General features: G+C 42.8%; 1 protein-coding gene across 1 annotated transcript in view; it reads left to right on the forward strand.

The window, feature by feature from the left end:
• Positions 1-18,732, forward strand: part of LOC120043916 (calcium/calmodulin-dependent protein kinase kinase 1-like) — a 96,053-nt gene that overhangs the window by 58,695 nt on the left and 18,626 nt on the right. The window contains exons 9-14 of the mRNA XM_038988519.1: positions 2,751-2,950; positions 4,675-4,728; positions 5,118-5,191; positions 6,159-6,246; positions 9,403-9,531; positions 9,691-9,794. Coding sequence (XP_038844447.1) covers positions 2,751-2,950; positions 4,675-4,728; positions 5,118-5,191; positions 6,159-6,246; positions 9,403-9,531; positions 9,691-9,794 — 649 coding nt within the window. The remainder of the gene's footprint in view (positions 1-2,750; positions 2,951-4,674; positions 4,729-5,117; positions 5,192-6,158; positions 6,247-9,402; positions 9,532-9,690; positions 9,795-18,732) is intronic.

The following is an 18,732-nucleotide window of genomic DNA, read 5'->3' on the forward strand; positions in this document are numbered from 1 at the left end:
CCACAACAAACCTGCCAAGAAAGGGCCACCCATCAAAACTCAGGGACCAGGCAAGGAGGGCATTAATCAGAGAGGCAACAAAGAGACCAAAGATAACCTTGAAGGAGCTGCAAAGCTCCACAGCGGAGATTGGAGTATCTGTCTATAGGACCTCTTTAAGCCGTACACTCCACAGAGCTGGGCTTTATGGAAGAGTGGCCAGAAAAAAGCCATTGCTTAAAGAAAAAAGTAAGCGAACACGTTTGGTGTTCGCCAAAAGGCATGTGGGAGACTCCCCAAACATGTGGAAGAAGGTACTCTGGTCAGATGAGACTAAAACTTTGCTTTTTGTCCATCAAGGAAAATGCTATGCCTGGTGCAAACCCAACACCTCTCATCACCCCGAGAACAACATCCCACAGTGAAGCATGGTGGTGGCAGCATCATGCTGTGGGGATGTTTTTCATCGGCAGGGACTGGGTCAGAATTGGTCAGAATTGAAGGAATGATGGATGGCTCTAAATACAGTGAAATTCTTGAGGGAAACCTGTTTCAGTCTTCCAGAGATTTGAGACTGGGACGGAGGTTCACCTTCCAGCAGGACAATGACCCTAAGCATACTGCTAAAGCAACACTTGTGTGGTTTAAGGGGAAACATTTAAATGTCTTGGAATGGCCTAGTCAAAGCCCAGACCTCAATCCAAATGATCATCTGTGGTATGACTTAAAGATTGCTGTACACCAGCGGAAGCCATCCAACTTGAAGGAGCTGGAGTAGTTTTGTCTTGAAGAATGGGCAAAAATCCCAGTGGCTAGATGTGCCAAGCTTATAGAGACATATCCCAAGAGACATGCAGCTGTAATTGCTGCAAAAGGTGGCTCTACAAAGTATTGACTTTGGCGGGGTGAATAGTTATGCACGCTCAAGTTTTCTGTTTTTTTGTCTTATTTCTTGTTTGTTTAACAATAACAAATATTTTGCATCTTCAAAGTGGTAGGTGTGTTGTGTAAATCAAATGATACAACCCCCCAAAAAAATTCAGTTGAATTTCAGGTTGTAAGGCAACAGAACAGGAAAATTGCCAAGGGGGGTGAATACTTTAGCATGCCACTGTATCTAAATACGTATCGAATCATCTTGAAAGGGAAAGATGCACATCCCTAGGTAGGTAGGTAGGTAGGTGTTAAAAGTGTTGGGCCAGTAACCGAAAGGTCACTGGTTTGAATCCCTGAGCCAACTACGTAAAACATCTGTCGATGTGCCTTTGAGTAAGGCACTTAACCCTAATTGCTCTTGTAAGTTGCTCTGGATAAGAGCATCTGCCAAATGACTAAACTGTATAATGAGTAAGATGTCTTCCTATTTGCCTGGTATTAGAAGTAGAGGAGCTCCTGTCTCCTGATTCTGCCTCTTCGACCCTACTCTGCTCCCGTTCTGCATCTTATGACTTGCACTTTCTTCCCAGCCGGCTCGGCCCTCCTCTCCTGCCCTACCTTCCTGACCTTTTTCTCTTTCCAGATGAAATCCTGCAACTAGTGAAGTCCGGCCGCCCAACAACCTGCCCACTCGACCCCAACCCCTCCTTCTCCAGACCATCTCTGGAGACATTCTCACTTTCCTCATCAACTCATCCCTGACCACTGGCTCCTCTCACTTCAAAATGGCCAAAGTCACCATTCCCCTCCTCAAGAAACCAACACTCGACCCATCTGACGTCAAAAAATGACAGACTGGTATCCCATCTTTCTTTTCTTTCCAAAATACTTGAGCATCCTGTCTCGGACCAACTCTCTCGCTATCTCTCACAGAACGATCTTCTTGACCGTAACCAGTCAGGCTTCAAGACGGGGGTCACTCAACCGAGACTTCGCTCCTCTGTATCCCGGAGGCTCTCCACACTGCCAATTCTGACTCTCTCCTCAGTTCTCATCCTCCTAGATCTATCCGCTGCCTTCGACACCATGAACCATCAGATCCTGCTCTACACCTTCTCAGGGCTGGGTGTCTCAGGCTCTACACACTCTTGGATTGCAGCCTACCTGGCAGGCCAGTCCTACCAGGTGACGTGGGGAGGATCTCTGTCTGCACCACGTACTCTCACTACTGGTGTCCCCCAGGGCTCGGTTGTAGGCCCTCTCCTCTTCTCTCTATACACCAAGTCACTCAGCTCCGTCATATCCTCATACGGTCTCTTCTATCGTTGCTATGCGGTGTTCAACCTTCCCAAGTTCTCACATGTCACCCCGCACACTCCACTGGCTTCCAGTCGAAGCTCGCATCCACCACAAGACCATGGTACTTGCCTACGGAGCTGCAAGAGGAACTGTCCCTCCCTACCTTCAGGCTATACTCAAACCCTACACCCCAACCCGAGTACTCCGTTCTGCCACCTCTGGTCTCTTGGCAGCTCCCGCTCAGCCCAGTCAAAGCTCTTCTCGGTCCTGGCACCCCATTGATGGAACCAGCTTCACTCTGAAGCTAGGACAGCAGAGTCCCTGTCCATCTTCAGAAAAACATCTAAAACCCTACCTACCTCTTCAAAGAGTACTTCATGAAAGGCAAAAAATACTGCCTTTCGTGAAGTAACACTCGCACTTTCCCCCCTTACTAGCATTGCCCTGCTATTTTCTGACCACGGAAAATGCTGGATCTTTGCCAAATCATAATGTTCAGGTGCAGGCCCATGGAATACGAAGTTCTACAAGGTGCTATTTTGCTGGAATACCCTGTAAAATGCCCATCTCTCGTTCTCGCTCGCCATTCTCCTTAGTGCACTACCAGAAGATAGTCCACCGGGACATCAAGCCTGCTAACGTACTGCTGGGGGATGACGGCCATGTGAAGATTGCTGACTTTGGGGTCAGTAACCAGTTTGAGGGCAACGATGCCCTGCTCTCCTCTACGGCTGGGACTCCTGCTTTTATGGCCCCAGAGACCCTGTCAGATATCCACCAGAGCTTCAGTGGAAAGGTAGGGTCAAAGAGTGTGTGTGTGTGTGTGTGTGTGTGTGTGTGTGTGTGTGTGTGTGTGTGTGTGTGTGTGTGTGTGTGTGTGTGTGTGTGTGTGTGTGTGTGTGTGTGTGTGTGTGTGTGTGTGTGTGTGTGTGTGTGTGTGTGTGTGTGTGTGTGTGTGTGTGTGTGTGCTTTCTCGTTGCAGTACAATATTTTTTCTAACATGGGAAATGTATATTTCCCAGGCTGTTTATATAGAGCTGTGGATGTTCAAGGGTTGGCAGCATCGGTTGCAGTAGATGTTGGCCTGTAGCCAGCCGAGCCGTGGAACAAGCGAAGGAACAGGAGGCAAAACAGGAGGAAGAGGAATAAAAACCATGAAATTAAAATGATCCGCCACCAGTCAAAGTGGAGCAGAGAGGAGAGCGGTGGATGAGGAGAGGGGAGGGGAGGATAGGAGAAGAGAGGAGAGGAGAGCATTTGTGGGGCCAACGATGCCAGGAGGAAGCCTACCTCTATCCCTCCTTCTCTCTCTCTCTATCCGTGTCCCTCCCTGCATACTTTAGCAACAAGCGTCAGGCAGCGAGACAAGAGGAGAGGAAAGGAGGAGAGGAGAGCAGAGTAGAGTCCATCACTAGGCAGCACAACACACATCAGCATCTTTGTGCTGTTCTGACTAACAGCTCATCTCTTTGTGCTTCTATTTAATCAGCCCACCCGCTTTATAAGATAACTAATTCATTTTCGGGCTTTTTTCTGGATAATCCTCAAATGCCAGTTTGATTTGATGGGTTTGGTCACGGACAGGAAGACCATGCTTGCAACTGAGAACTTGGAACAGAAAATTGCACGACAGGCAAAACTGTCAGCAGAGTATGAATTGGGTAGGAGACAAGTGCTCTAGGCCGCTAGCCTTCCTTCGGTCTGTCTTCAGGGAACATGTGTTGTACAAGTGCCACTCCTGTTCTGATTTGTCAAGTAGTCCCCGAGCCTTGTTCGAGAGCAAACACTGTATCATTGACGTCTGCTAATTCTATACTCAGCAGCAAAACACAATCTAAATGATTTGATTTCAGTGGAAGATGTTTAAAAGAACACAAAACAAAAGCCACACTCTCAGTCGCTCTGAAATTGCAGTAGCCTGTCTGTATCTTTATAGAAGAGATTGGCTGTGCAGTGCTCTAATGGTTCATTTGATAAAAGATAGGCTGTGTAATAGAGTGGCTGGGGTCAGAGGGCTGGGTTTATCAATCATAGTGCCAGCCGGGCCAGCCAGTAAGCAAGCCAAGCAGGCAGAGAGAGAGTGTCCTGGTCAGTCAGTGTGCTGCACATTGGAACACAGCTGTTAGATCGAGGACAGAGAGAGAGAGGGGGGGTGAAGAGAGAGAGAGAGAGCAGGGCAGGAATGAGACTGATGGATGGCTGCAGGCTGAGGCTCGATTGGCTCTCTGCTTCTGTTTCCTATCTGATTGCCCTGCAAAGGTCCCTAGAGATACACTCGTTGGGTTGATAGTGGACTTGGAAAGTGGTATGAGCGGTGTGTGTGTGTGTGTGTGTGGGTGTGTGCGTTTGTGTGTGCTTGAGTGCTTGTCTATCTGTCTGTATCTACCTGTCTGTCTTTTTGTGTCTGTCTGTCAAGTCTGTATGTATGTCTGTGTAATCTTATTCTGAGTCTATGAGTCTGTGTTTCTCTGTGTTCACTGGTACAGCTCCTCTTACCATTTGACTGCTATTGTTTTTCAGGCATTGGATGTATGGGCCATGGGAGTGACTGTCTACTGCTTTGTGTTTGGGAAGGTAAGCAAGCCAGCTGATTTCTGTGTCCATTTTCTCTTCTTTTCACTACTTCCCAGCCTGCCCAACAACCATTATTTTTTTCCAGTGACGTTTAACGGTAGAAGTGGTGGAAGAGGGTTTTTTCCTATGTATAGATAGTCATGAGTCTCTGCTAGCACAGCTGGCCCCTCTGTATAACTTCTCACAGACGTCTAATGGAACAGTGGAACATTTAGCATTTCATTTTAGTGCAGTCTGGTGCACATCAAATTTATGCTCTTACCTAGGAATACAGATTTGTTTTGCCCCAAGATGTTCTTCGAATTTGAATTATAACTCTAACTTATAACGCTCACTTTTTTACCTCTCTTCTCGTCTGTCCTCTCCTCTTTTCGCTTTTCAACTTGCAGTGTCCGTTCATTGATGAATACATCCTGGTTCTACACAATAAGATCAGGACTAAATATGTGGAGTTCCCAGAGTCGTAAGTCTCTCTTTTTCTCTCTCTTTCCCATTACTCCATCACCCCTCCTTCCTCTTTATTAAATGAGACAGACTTGATGTTCCAGTCATCCCAGAGTTGAAACCGATGCTGCCAACTTAGCTGTTGCTCAGAGGAGTCACTCTCACACAAGCACAGACACCCTTCAAAAGTATGGGGATGTTCCTAGTGTTTTGTCTACTGAATGTGATAAAAAAACAGACCCTCTGAAGCCAAACCGGAGTGTCAGTAGTGGTTACCTGCAGACTGTAACACTCACTCCCAGTCTCCTCTCTCCTCTTCTCTCCTTCCTCTCTCATTCACTCTATCCTCTTATCTCTTTCACTCTCTGAAAAAACACCCAATGCCAGACAAAAAGTAGCCTGGAGGCAATTCTAATTCTCCGTGTCCGGTATAGGCGAGAAAGAGAGAAGAAGAGTGAGATAAAAACAGACGGGAGAGGGAGACAGAGAGAGGAACACAGCGAAACAGAGAGAGTGAGAGTGTCAGCGGGAGTATGTGTGGGGAAGACATGTAATCTTGTCATCCCCAGCCTAATGAAATAGTCTCCCTGTCTGTGTAGGACATGTAATCTTGTCATCCCCAGCTTAATGAAATAGTCTCCGTGCATGCGTGCGTGCGCCTGGTGTGTACCCTTAGCTGTTCTGTGTGGGAAGATCGCATGCTGCTCCCTAGTCCTCCAAACACAACAACATCACATTACATAACGGGCCCATCTCGATGCAAACAACAACACTGCCTGGGTTAGCTTAGCTACCACCACTGTCATTATTTAAGACTGATACTGTTGGAGGATTTCTACCTCTGTTCATTCCTACCTCTATATCTAAGATGTTCTGTCACTCTTTTGACTATTACCGTGATCAATAACTGCTGTTAAAAGAACTGTCAACCCCCCCCCCCCCCCCCCCCCCCGATCACTGTGTATCTGACCTCTGTGTTCTTGTAGGCCAGAGATCAGTGAGGAGTTGAAGACTCTTATCCTGAAAATGTTGGACAAGAACCCTGACACCAGGATCACCATACCTGAGATCAAGGTGAGGGGAGGAGAAACCAGTCAAGGGCTCCACCGTCATCCCCCTGACTTAGACGAATGGTACTGTAGGAGGTTACTTGCATACGGCAGTTTCAATGGGACTCATTAACAGGCAGTGCTGAATGGGTCATGAGCATGACTGAACGTGTTCTCCCAGTAGATTGCCAGATCAACAGATCAACAGCTGTCCTTAGTGTTAAAGCTCACACACAAGTTCAAGTAAGCGAAGTCCCAAAACTAAAGGTGAAGGCTGAATCATCTCTCCCTACGAGTCTCTCTGTGACAGAGAAGGAGTTCTAAACTTGTAATCTGATCTGTTGTCAGCGGATCATCTCTCTCCAGGGGCTATGTGTGGTTGTGGGTATGGCCTCCAGTTCCTCCATCTCCTCATCAGAAAAGAGCCACTGCTCGTTAGAGTTCCCATGTTGCCTCATCTGTGGAGGCTCCACTACCTCTTCCTGTTCTCAGCAGTGTCCTCCGGAGTCAGACCAGGCCTTTATTTTCTGTGCCACTGGGTGCATGCGGGCCTCTCTCTCAAAGTCAGCCCTCCGCATCAGCTCCCTATATTAGAAGGCTTGAAGCTGGCAGAAGTACTCATAAAAGGACTGGATGTTGTGCTGGAATATAGACATAAATGTGGATATGTACAGTTGAAGTCGAAAGTTTACATACACTTACGTTTGAATCATTAAAACTCTTTTTTCAACCACTCCACAAATTTCTTGTTAACAAACTATAGTTTTGGCAAGTCGGTTAGGACATCTACTTTGTGCATGACACAAGTAATTTTTCCAACAATTGTTTACAGACAGATTATTTCACTTATAATTCACTGTATCACAATTCCAGTGGGTCAGACGTTTACATACACTAAGTTGACTGTGCCTTTAAACAGCTTGGAAAATTCCAGAAAATTATGTCATGGCTTTAGAAGCTTCTGATAGGCTAATTGACATAATTCGAGTTAATTGGAGGTGTACCAAAGCCTACCTTCAAACTCAGTGCTTTTTTGATTGACATCATGGGAAAATCAAAAGAAATCAGCCAAGACCTCAGAAAAAACATTGTAGACCTCCACAAGTCTGGTTCATCCTTGGGAGCAATTTCCAAACGCCTGAAGGTACCACGTTCATCTGTACAAACAATAGTATGCAAGTATAAACACCATGGGACCACGCAGCCATCATACCGCTCAGGAAGGAGATGCGTTCTGTCTCCTAGAGATGAACGTACTTTGATGCGAAAAGTGCAAATCAATCCCAGAACAACAGCAAAGGACCTTGTGAAGATGCTGGATGAAACGGGTACAAACGTATCTATATCCACAGTAAAGCAAGTCTTATATTGACATAACCTGAAAGGCCGCTCAGCAAGGAAGAAGCCACTGCTCCAAAACCGCCATAAAAAAGCCAGACTACTGTTTGCAACTGCACATGGGGACAAAGATCATACTTTTTGGAGAAATGTCCTCTGGTCTGATGAAACAAAAATAGAACTGTTTGGCCATAATGACCATCGTTATGTTTGGAGGAAAAAGGGGGAGGCTTGCAAGCCGAGAGCACCATCCCAACCGTGAAGCACTGGGGTGGCAGCATCATGTTGTGGGGGTGCTTTGCTGCAGGAGGGACTGGTGTACTTCACAAAATAGATGGCATCATGAGGAAAGGAAAATGATGTGGATATATTGAAGCAACATCTCAAGACATCAGTCAGGAAGTTAAAGCTTGTTCGCAAATGGGTCTTCCAAATGGACAATGACCCCAAGCATACTTCCAAAGTTGTGGCAAAATGGCTTATCGACAACAAAGTCAAGGTATTGTGGTGGCCGTCAAAAAGCTCTGACCTCAATCCCATAGAAAATTTGTGGGCAGAACTGAAAAAACGTGTACGAGCAAGGAGGCCTACAAACCTGACTCAGTTACACCAGCTCTGTCAGGAGGAATGGGCCAAAATTCACCCAACTTATTGTGGGAAGCTTGTGGAAGGCTACCCGAAACGTTTGACCCAATAATAAATGTAAAGGCAATGCTACCAAATACTAATTGAGTGTATGTAAACTTCTGACCCACTGGGAATGTGATGGAAAAAATAAAAGCTGAAATAAATAATTCTCTCTACTATTATTCTGACATTTCACAATCTTAAAATAAAGTGGTGCTCCTAACTAACCTAAGACAGGGAATTTTTACTAGGATCAAATGTCAGGAATTGTGAAAAACTGAGTTTAAATGTATTTGGCTAAGGTGTATGTAAACTTCCGACTTCACCTGTATGTGTTCCAGAAGTCCTGGTACTACTCCATGTACAACTCTGGGAGACTGGGGGTGGCCGCCTCCACTGGTTTCTGAATAGGGCAAGGGATTTGTATATATTGGAAAAATGTATGATCTTTGATAGCAGAGTCTAACATCTAGTCTTGGGGTTGTTGCCACCAAAACTGATACCCAAACAAACATTGGCCCCTATCAACCAAACATTCTCAATTAAAACATCTACAAAATTTGCTATGCTTGATTATGATATCATCCTATTCAAAATGTATTTGTATTCCTTCGAGTCCAAATTGCCATGGTATTGCCATGGTAATGAAATATGAAGGAGGGAAGGAAGAAAAATAAGGATGGAAAAGAAGGGCATGGACTGTTTCAAATCAAAATAGAATGGCTTAGCTGCTATCTTTGATTAGCTTACCATGAAATACTTCAATTTACTCAAAGCCACTGACACACATAGAGGAAGCAAGAACTATCCAGACCTGACACCCTGGTGTCATTCTCTCTCTCTCTCTCTCTCTCTCTCTCTCTCTCTCTCTCTCTCTCTCTCTCTCTCTCTCTCTCTCTCTCTCTCTCTCTCGATGGCATCCCTTCAGATGGCATCCCCTAGAGTCTGGCCAATAGATGATTGCGATAGTTATTCCCCTTCTCTCTCAGCTAGGCTTTCTGAGTGCTTTGTCTTTTTGTTTTTGTCCTGTTCCATCATTTCAGGAAGCCTCATTAGGTTGTCTTATCATCCACGTCTCCAGTAATGATTTGACAAGGATCTTACAGTAACTTTAGATTCTTCTGCATGGGCATATCTCTCATGGTAGGATTTGTCCAGTTGTGCCCAAGCACATACCATACCATTGTGACATTCTGGTTGTGTGTGTCTCCGTCAGTTGGACCCGTGGGTGACCCAGGATGGTTGTGACCCTCTGCCTCTAGAGGAGGACCACTGCAGTATGGTGGAGGTTACTGAAGAGGAGGTGCAGAACTCTGTCAAGTTTGTCCCCAGCCTGTCCACCGTGGTAAGGAGTCTGAAGTGTGTGTACGCATGCCTTTGTGTCTGCCTGCCTTCATGGATGTACAAACATGTGTTTCTGTGGTCATGGGTTTGTGTGTGCGTGTGCACGTCTGTGTGTGAATCATCTGATTCTAAGACCTGTGTGTGTGTGTGTGTGTTTCAGATCCTGGTGAAGGCCATGCTGCGCAAGAGATCCTTCAGTAACCCCTATGAGTGTCCCAGGAGTAGAGCGGAGAGGTCCATGTCTGCACCTAGCAACCTGCTCATGTGAGTAGTACAGCTCCAACACCCAAACTGCCAAGTTATCAGTCACCCACCAATAATATCTCTTCTGTGACTTACACGCCCAATAACAGATATTACATGGAGACGATTTTGTCGGCTGATATTAGGCTTTTACAGATATACTGTATTTGTATTGGCGTAAACAAAAAAAGAAGGATTGATCTAAGATGTGGAGAAAATGTGGAAAAAAGCTGTTTGTAGAATTCAACTTTTTTTCGCATTTCATTATTTGTCCTGGAGTGGGGCTCTTTACATGGCTATAAGCTTATCTTGCCTTGGCGCGCTACAGCAAGACTGGATACTATCACCCAGCGCAACTACACCAGTAGGAGATGAGAGTGAACTACTGTGAACTTGCTGTTACTGTTTCTATGTGGAGTCCTGAGTTGACAGATGCTTGCCAGCTCAATAAAGTGACAGCAATGCGCACTGGCCATACTCTTAAGCAATAAGGCACGTCGGGGGTTTGTGGTATATGGCTAAGGGCTGTTATTATGCATGACGCAACGCGGAGTGCCTGGATACAGCCCTTAGCCGTGGTATATTGTCCATATACCACAAACCCCCGAGGTGCCTTATTGCTATTATGAACTGGTTACCAACGTAATTAGAACAGTAAAAATAAATGTTTTGCCATACCAGTGGTTTACGGTCTGATATACCACAGCTGTCAGCCAATCAGCATTCAGGACTCGAACCACCCAGTTTATAATGTTACTTGAATTGTCACGGTAGGGTGTTGAGTGTCGTGACAATCAATGAACGCTATGCCCAAATGTAAAGCAAGTGTCGTGCTAATAACGTTCGACTCTGTGGTAACGTTAACATCACAGCCCTTTAGTGAAGCCCTCGAAATCTGATGTTATACAGTATTTTCTTTTTGCAAAGGGTATTCCCCAAGCTGTCATTAAAATGTTTTCAGAGACACAAAAAAAACACAGCAGGTTACAAAGTAGAGCTTCGTAGTTACGTTTTCGTGTATGGGTTGTCACTTGTCAGGGACTTCACTCATGCCGCCAAACTTACCCTAGTAAAACTGACTATCCTACCGATCCTCGACTTTGGCGATGTCATCTACAAAATAGCTTCCAATACTCTACTCAGCAAATTGGATGCAGTCTATCACAGTGCCATCCGTTTTGTTACCAAAGAGCCTTATACCACCCACCACTGCGACCTGTATGCTGTAGTTGGCTGGCCCTCGCTACATATTCGTCGCCAAACCCACTGGCTCCAGGTCATCTACAAGTCTATGCTAGGTAAAGCACCGCCTTATCTCAGCTCACTGGTCACGATAACAACACCCACCCATAGCACGCGCTCCAGCAGGTATATCTCACTGGTCATCCCCAAAGCCAACACCTCCTTTGGCCGCCTTTCCTTCCAGTTCTCTGCTGCCAATGACTGGAACGAATTTCAAAAATCGCTGAAGCTGGAGACTTACATTTCCCTCACTAACTTTAAACATCAGCTATCTGAGCAGCTAACCGATCGCTGCAGCTGTACATAGTCCATCTGTAAATAGCCCACCCAATCTACCTACCTCATCCCCATATTGTTTTTATTTACTTTGCTGCTTTTTTGCACACCAGTTGTAAATGAGAACTTGTTCTCAACTAGCTTACCTGGTTAAATAAAAAATAAAAAAACGTATCCAATTCACGTTTTTCCACCCCAATCTAGCCCGCTAACTAAGGTTAGTACCCTCTTGGGATCTTTGGGACGACCCTACGCTAAACCCAAACCGTAACCAAAAAAAATTGTTGATGTTTTTTGTTTTATCTAGCAGCACATGTTTGACACAGACACACATACTGCAATTAGCACACATCACTCACTCCTCCTATCCTCCTTATTGATCTTCTTCTTATTACAATTATTCATATTGTTATCATTATAATAATAAGTCATGTCATTATCATTAGTAGACTTAGTAGACTAGTAGCCTTGTATCGAGCTGTAGGCCTAAGCGCATGCATTTTACAGTAGCCTAGGGTACCTAAAACGTCCATTAATACATTTCAAGTCCTTAAAAATAGAAATCAACTCAGCAAGTCTATTGTCCTGCTTATAGCCCATCAAGGGTGGATGGCTTGTTTTGTTTTACAACAATAGCTTAAGCTGCCGAACGATTTACACCTGGCCCACAGATGAGGCATCGCCAGCTGTGAATTCTACTAGACACTTCAGACAACCAAAGTGAATGTGACTGTACATCAAATATTGCAATGGTAAAACTATCATTTTTGCCTGACATGATAACTTTGCCTTCTCTTAATTCTTGCCTTAAATGTTGGCAAGCATAAATTTTTTTAACCAATTCTGATATTTTGATATTCTGAATCATACAGTATTATGAACGCGGAACACACTCGCCACTCTCGTTCAACAACTCTAAATCACTTTTGCTTGCGCTCCAAAGGGATAACTTGAAATAAAAATATATAGATTCATGAAATAGTCAAAAGGAACATTTTATCATTTATTAGCCTAGTGGTTCTAAGTTTTCAGGCATATCATGTGAATTAGGCCTTGTGTAAAATCATTGTAAAAAACACAAAAGCTACTGTTGCATGTAGGTCTAGATTATTTATGGGTTGATCATATAGAAATATAGAAACGTTATTTGAACAACGCCAAAGCAAATGCCTGTCTATGGCACAGGAACCACTGACTCGCTGCCTTTTTCTATAATCAAGACACCTGCTGGTAACTCTCAACTTGAACAGCTCATGAAGTCTCCTAAATATCTGTCAACTAGGTGGAACTCTTATGACTAAAGAGGCTTCAGGCATAGCTTCATGAGTAGAAAGTTATGGTATTAAGACTAAACAGGATGAGTAGAAAGTTATGGTATTAAGACTAAACAGGACGGGCACTCCGGCCTACAGCTCGCTGTTGGTTATACAAGGCTACTACTATAAGAAGCCTACTAATGATAATGACATGACTTATTATAATGAGGATCATAATAATAACAATAATAAGAAGGAGATCAAGATAAAGGAGGGTATAGGAGTGAGAGCTGTGTGCATATTATGTGTTAACGACAGGTGCTGTTAGATTACAATATCATTTTTCTGCCTGCTTAGAACAGTGTAAACAACACAAAATACATTCTAAGTAATACCAGAAAGTCTGTTCTAACATTTTTTTTACAAAAAGCCTTTATTACAGCAGAGCAAAGATTAAAAACAGCCAGATATTTGGTGCTCACAGAATCAGTAGGCTATTAAACAAACACTCAAACAGGGAACAGAAGCAGGATCTGTCTTATTTCTGTCAATATATATGGATGATTTATAAGCCAGGCACCTTTAACAGTTAGGCTTTTGATTATAGACCTATTTAAATTGGGGTTTCCTCTCCTCAATTTTCTTAGACAGTTAAGGCAAGGGATGTTTCTCCGCTGCTGCCTCCACCGCGTTGTTCTCAACACCAAAATGCTGGTTAACTTCGCTATTATGCACATAGCAACATATAGGGAAAAGCGCCAATTCAATGCTGCACTGAAGATTATGTTTCAGAACCGCAGACAGCTATATTTTTCAGCATAGGGCTGAGTGACTCACTCATTCGTGGCCTTCGTTCATAATAAATTATACTATAATGCAGGGTTAAAGACACATTCTTTCTGATCGTCTGTAGCATAACACAGTCTCTCTCTCGCTACAGCTCATTTCATTTGAATTATTATGTGGATTATAATACATTTACATATTTGTAGGGGTTGATGCATTTTTCATGAGGACAAATCAGGTCTGTGATATTGAGTTAGAAATGTAAAACTTTAGTCATCTAGCAGACGTTCTTATCCAGAACGATTTACATACATTTACATACTTTTTCGTACTGGTCCCCCATGAGAATCAAACCTACAACTGTGGCGTTGCAAGTGCCATGCTTTACCAACCGAGCCAAATGGGACTTAAGCATCGAATACCTTGTAAGTTTGCTCTTTTTGTCCATTAGGCTACACTTTACAATATGACTTAACTCTGACTGACCGCAGCATCTATCGGTAATCTAAACAGTGGCACAAATTGGGGGATTTTTCACACATGTCCGAGCTGTTAGACTATCCTTTTGTAAATTAATGGAGGTGTGAATGTTTCTTTACGATTTTCGAAAAAAAGGATACTTGTGCCCTACAGCCCATTACATCAACAAAGAGCGTGTGCTCGTGGAGAGGGTGTGATTCACCATGGAGTAGGACAGTTCCCAGCTCAAAACTGTCGATAACATAAGGCCAGCTATTGTGAAAGAATACTTGTGGATCTTGTTGTTCCTCTATCGCTTCACACTCGACTTGGAGGCAAGCAAACAGCCTACTCTTCACCTGGTTGTTGTCTGGTTCCAAATGATAAACTGTCACCTACAGAGGGATGTGTCGTTTCAGAGAGAAGCCAGCTGCAAGCCTGCAACCAGGCACAGTGGATGATATCCTTTTCCTGCACAGCAATTTGAAGAAATCAGAGTGATGAATGGACTGTTTTTGAAGTTATTGTTTTAGTAGCTTTATTTGTTGCCTAATATTAGAAGGGTCTTTCAAAGTGATTTGCGTTGTCAATGTGCTGCATTGCATTGTGAAAATAAAAATATATCGTTCATTATTCTTGGCATGGTTTATTTTTTAGCTAAATGTTGAATAGACATGCAGATAAATTAATTCATGCAGGAAAAGAGGAATAATAGCCTACTATTAGGCTAAATAAATTGATGTTATTTTGTTGAGTAACGGATCGGCTCTCAGAACTCATAAGAGGCGGATTCTTTCTTCAATATAATCATTCATTCAGAAGGTTAAAGCCATAGATCTTAGGCCCACAGTAAATGAAATTAGATAACCAGGTTCATTTTTCATCAAGCTATAATAATCTATGACTTCTGGGAATGTTATAAAGTCCAAAAGTTATGGGTAGAGATAGAAAGTATTTTCTTTTGATCTGTTTGCATATTTCAAGACCTAGCATTTGAGGGTGCAGGTTGGATGCTACTTTTCTTGTCAATCATCTTGAAAAAACGTACGAAATCAAACAATCCTCCGTTGTTAACACAATGGAAAGGTAAAATGCTTTATTATCTACATGTTGAATGTGAGAGGGTGACAAAGAGAAACTAAATGGTGTAGTTTAAGGCCATGTGGTGGAGAGTGATGCTGGAGATGGGGGGGGGGGGGGGGGGGGGGTGAGCATGTGGGTCTGAGCAGGTGTGATGTAGTTGATGTTTGTGTCATGTTGTCATTTCTATGTGTATGTTTATTATTGTAAAAGAATATGTATCTTACATTTTTTTTAAGGAAAAATTACAGCTAGCCACAAGTATCTGATTAATCATTATGAATAGGATTTATTTAATTTAATTTACATTCTTCATTGTAACCACGTCACACAAAAAATGAACACATACACACACACAATTATACACACGCAGATTAACATGATCAAAACATTTCTTTATTAAAGACGATCAGAAAGAATGTTGGTACTTACTTATTTTTGATCAAAAGCCACAAATTAGTGAGTCACTCAGCTTTATGCTGACATCTAGGCTTGAGCAGAGACATCAGGGGAAGTTCCATGCATGAGTGACATAAGTGGTCGCTTATGGCCCGCGGCCACTAGGGGGCCTCCGACCCAATTTTTTTAAACAAAAAATATAAAAGTGCCTTCAGAAAGTATTCATACCCTTTGACTTATTCCACATTTTGTTATATTACAGACTGAATTTAAAATGGATTAAATGTAGATTTATTTGTCACTTGCCTACACACATAATGTCAAAGTTGAATTACATTTGGAATTTATTTGACAAATTAATAAAGAAAGAAAAGCAGAAATGCATTGGGTCAATAAGTATTCAACCCCTTTGTTATGGCAAGCCTAAATAAGTTCAGGAGGTAAAATGTGCTTAACAAGTCACATAATAAGTTGCATAGACTCACTCTGTGTGCAATAATAGTGTTTAACGTGTTTTTTTTATGACTACCTCATCTCTGTACCTCACACATACAATTATCTGTAATGTCCCTCAGTCAAGCAGTGAATTTCAAACACAGATTCAACCACAAAGACCAGGGATGTTTCCTATGCCTCGCAAAAAGGGGCACAAAAGTAGACATGGAATATTCCTTTGAGCAATGTTCACTCAAAGCTGCGCGCGTGTGAGGGCAGTAGTCTCCTGCAGAAGAAATACTCTATCAGCCCATGGAGATTTTGTCTTAAAGGGGCAGTGTTGTATTTTGAGACAGGCTTGAATAAGCTAAGTAGCCAATAGGCAGAGGGTAGCATAATTTGTCTGATTCTCTGTAATAATGGTATGTCAACAATAAAGCATTTTATTTTGTAAAGTAGTTTCTTGCATTAAACAACACCATTTTCAGTCACCTCCTTGTCTGAAGGATGTGGATAAACAGGTTAATGTCAAGCCCTGCAAGTTTTTTTCAAAAGCCATGGAATGTAGGCCTACATTGAACACCACACATTGGCTGCTACTATAGGCTGAATGATAGAATAGTTATTTCCATGTTAAAATGGTATGGGATGCATTTTCTCCATTGTTTTTGATGGTAGGCCACTCTGGTAGGCCTACGTTATGATCAAATAGCCATAGTAGCCTACTTGGCCACTGATAAAACTGCAACTTAAAGTGTTCACATTAAACGTGCTCGTTGGAAGTTTCACAGAATTTTCACAACGTTCAAGTTTGCGCTCATCAGACCTGAAATTTGCTCAGTGCCGAGAAACATTTGAGGGAACATTGCCTTTGAGCATGGTGTTATTAAGTCATTAATTACACTTTGGATGGTGTATCAATGCACTACAAAGTTAGTTGCCGGAGAGGAAGGAAACCGCTCAGGGATTTCACCATGAGGCCAATGGTGACTTTTTAGTTACAGAGTTTAATAGCTGTGATAGGAGAAAACTACACAATACTAACCTAATTGACAGAGTGAAAAGAAGAAAGCCTGTACAGAATAAAAAAATATTCCAAAACATGCATCTTATTTGCAACAAGACACTAAAGTAATACTGCAAAATATGTGGCAAAGCAATTAACTTTTTGTGCTTAATACAAAGTTTGATTTTTGGGGCAAATCCAATACTGAGTACCACTGAGAACCATGGCACCAAATCCTAAGAATGCCCTAAAAAGTTCAGAGGGATAACTTCACGCCGAAACCCTTAGGGGACCTAATGGGAAGTCGCCAAATGTCCTCAGGACGTCCCCTGTTTTCTGGGTTACTGCTGTTTAATGTTAATTTCAATGAATGTATTTATGTAAGTGGATGTATTCCGTTTTTTGCTCTTTATAGTGTGCGGCTTCATAAATTCTTTGATGATATATTCTGTCTGTCTATTATGTTTACAAAATGAATGTCTTTATGTTTCATTTCCCTTATTTTGATGGACATGGAATAGTCCCAAAAGTGTCAAACTCATCAATCCGGCACTCCAGGCAGGCTCAAGCAAACGCTCAAAGTATTACAATTTCAAATTTGGATGGCACCAAGGCAATTGGTGTTAAATGAACATGTTGAGTAAACTTGGCTGAGACCTGAAGACTTGTATTAGCTCCAAAAGCTAACACCTTGGCTTAAGCCCAGCAGAGGCTATCAAAGTCTTGTGCTGCGCAGAACTAACTCAGTCAGTAACACCAGCAACCATCCAGCTCAATCCAAACAGACATGTCTACTATAAAATAACGTATAATACTGTCATGAAAATAGGACTTTTGTTTTGAAGTTTACATATGATTGATGTTTAATGTTGTAATTTGCAGTGGGTGGTGGTATATGCGTCAATTTGAGGGAAGTAGTACATAAAAACATGTTATTAAACAATATAAACATACACAGACGGAAGAAAACAAACAGCCACAAACATCGCCTCCATCTCCAACACCTGCAAGACTCTATCCCACTTGACCTCAAACTGCGCCACTCTGCCCTTCTCTGTCACCCACACCCTTTCAATATTCAAATAATAATGCATTTGACTCTTCCACCGTCCCAAGGATGGAGGATCACTTGATTTACAGTTTTTAAGCAAACGTTTTTTCAAAATGATTGATGATGTAACGGGCTTCCTCTTTCTCTTCATCCGAAGAGGAGTAGCAAGGATTGGACCAAAGTGCAGCGGGGTGTGAATTCATAATGATTTATTAAAACAAAACGACGAAACACGAAATAACACTTAGAAATACAAAATAACAAAACAAACTAAACAGACCTAAACTACGAACTTACATGAAACGAAGAACACACGAACAGGAACAGACAAACCGAAACAGTCCCGTGTGGTAACATCTACTGACACGGAAGACAATCACCCACAAACAAACAGTGAGAACAACCTACCTTAATATGACTCTCAATCAGAGGAAACGTCAAACACCTGCCTCTAATTGAGAGCCATACCAGGCAACCCAAAACCAACATAGAAACAGAAAACATAGACTGCCCACCCAAAACTCACGCCCTGACCAATAAACACATACCAAACAACAGAAAACAGGTCAGGAACGTGACAGATGAGAAAAGTACGGTCCAACCCATTGGGTATCTCACCGCACCCTCATAAGCCATATCTTGAAATATGCATATAGAGAGATTAAAATGACATGTATGTTGTAAAAAAAAAAGTTGTTACCAACCGGTTAATGTAATAACCACTGGTTAATGTAATAGCTTACAATACTCCGCCTCCCCCCTATACACACACCACACATCCCACGTCCCCTTCTGAGAGCAGATAAACCAAACACCTGGAGCTGCCAACTTGCTTTGCCATAGTACCATAATTCAGGGACAATATATTACCGTATAATTTGGAGCTGACAGCTTTACAATTACAAATCCCCTGCAAGAGACGTTTCACCTCCGGACCCATCCTCGTTCATCCTGATCCTACTCGTCCCT

Source organism: Salvelinus namaycush, chromosome 3 (assembly GCF_016432855.1).
Source record: "Salvelinus namaycush isolate Seneca chromosome 3, SaNama_1.0, whole genome shotgun sequence".
NCBI classification, from domain to species: Eukaryota; Metazoa; Chordata; class Actinopteri; order Salmoniformes; family Salmonidae; genus Salvelinus; species Salvelinus namaycush.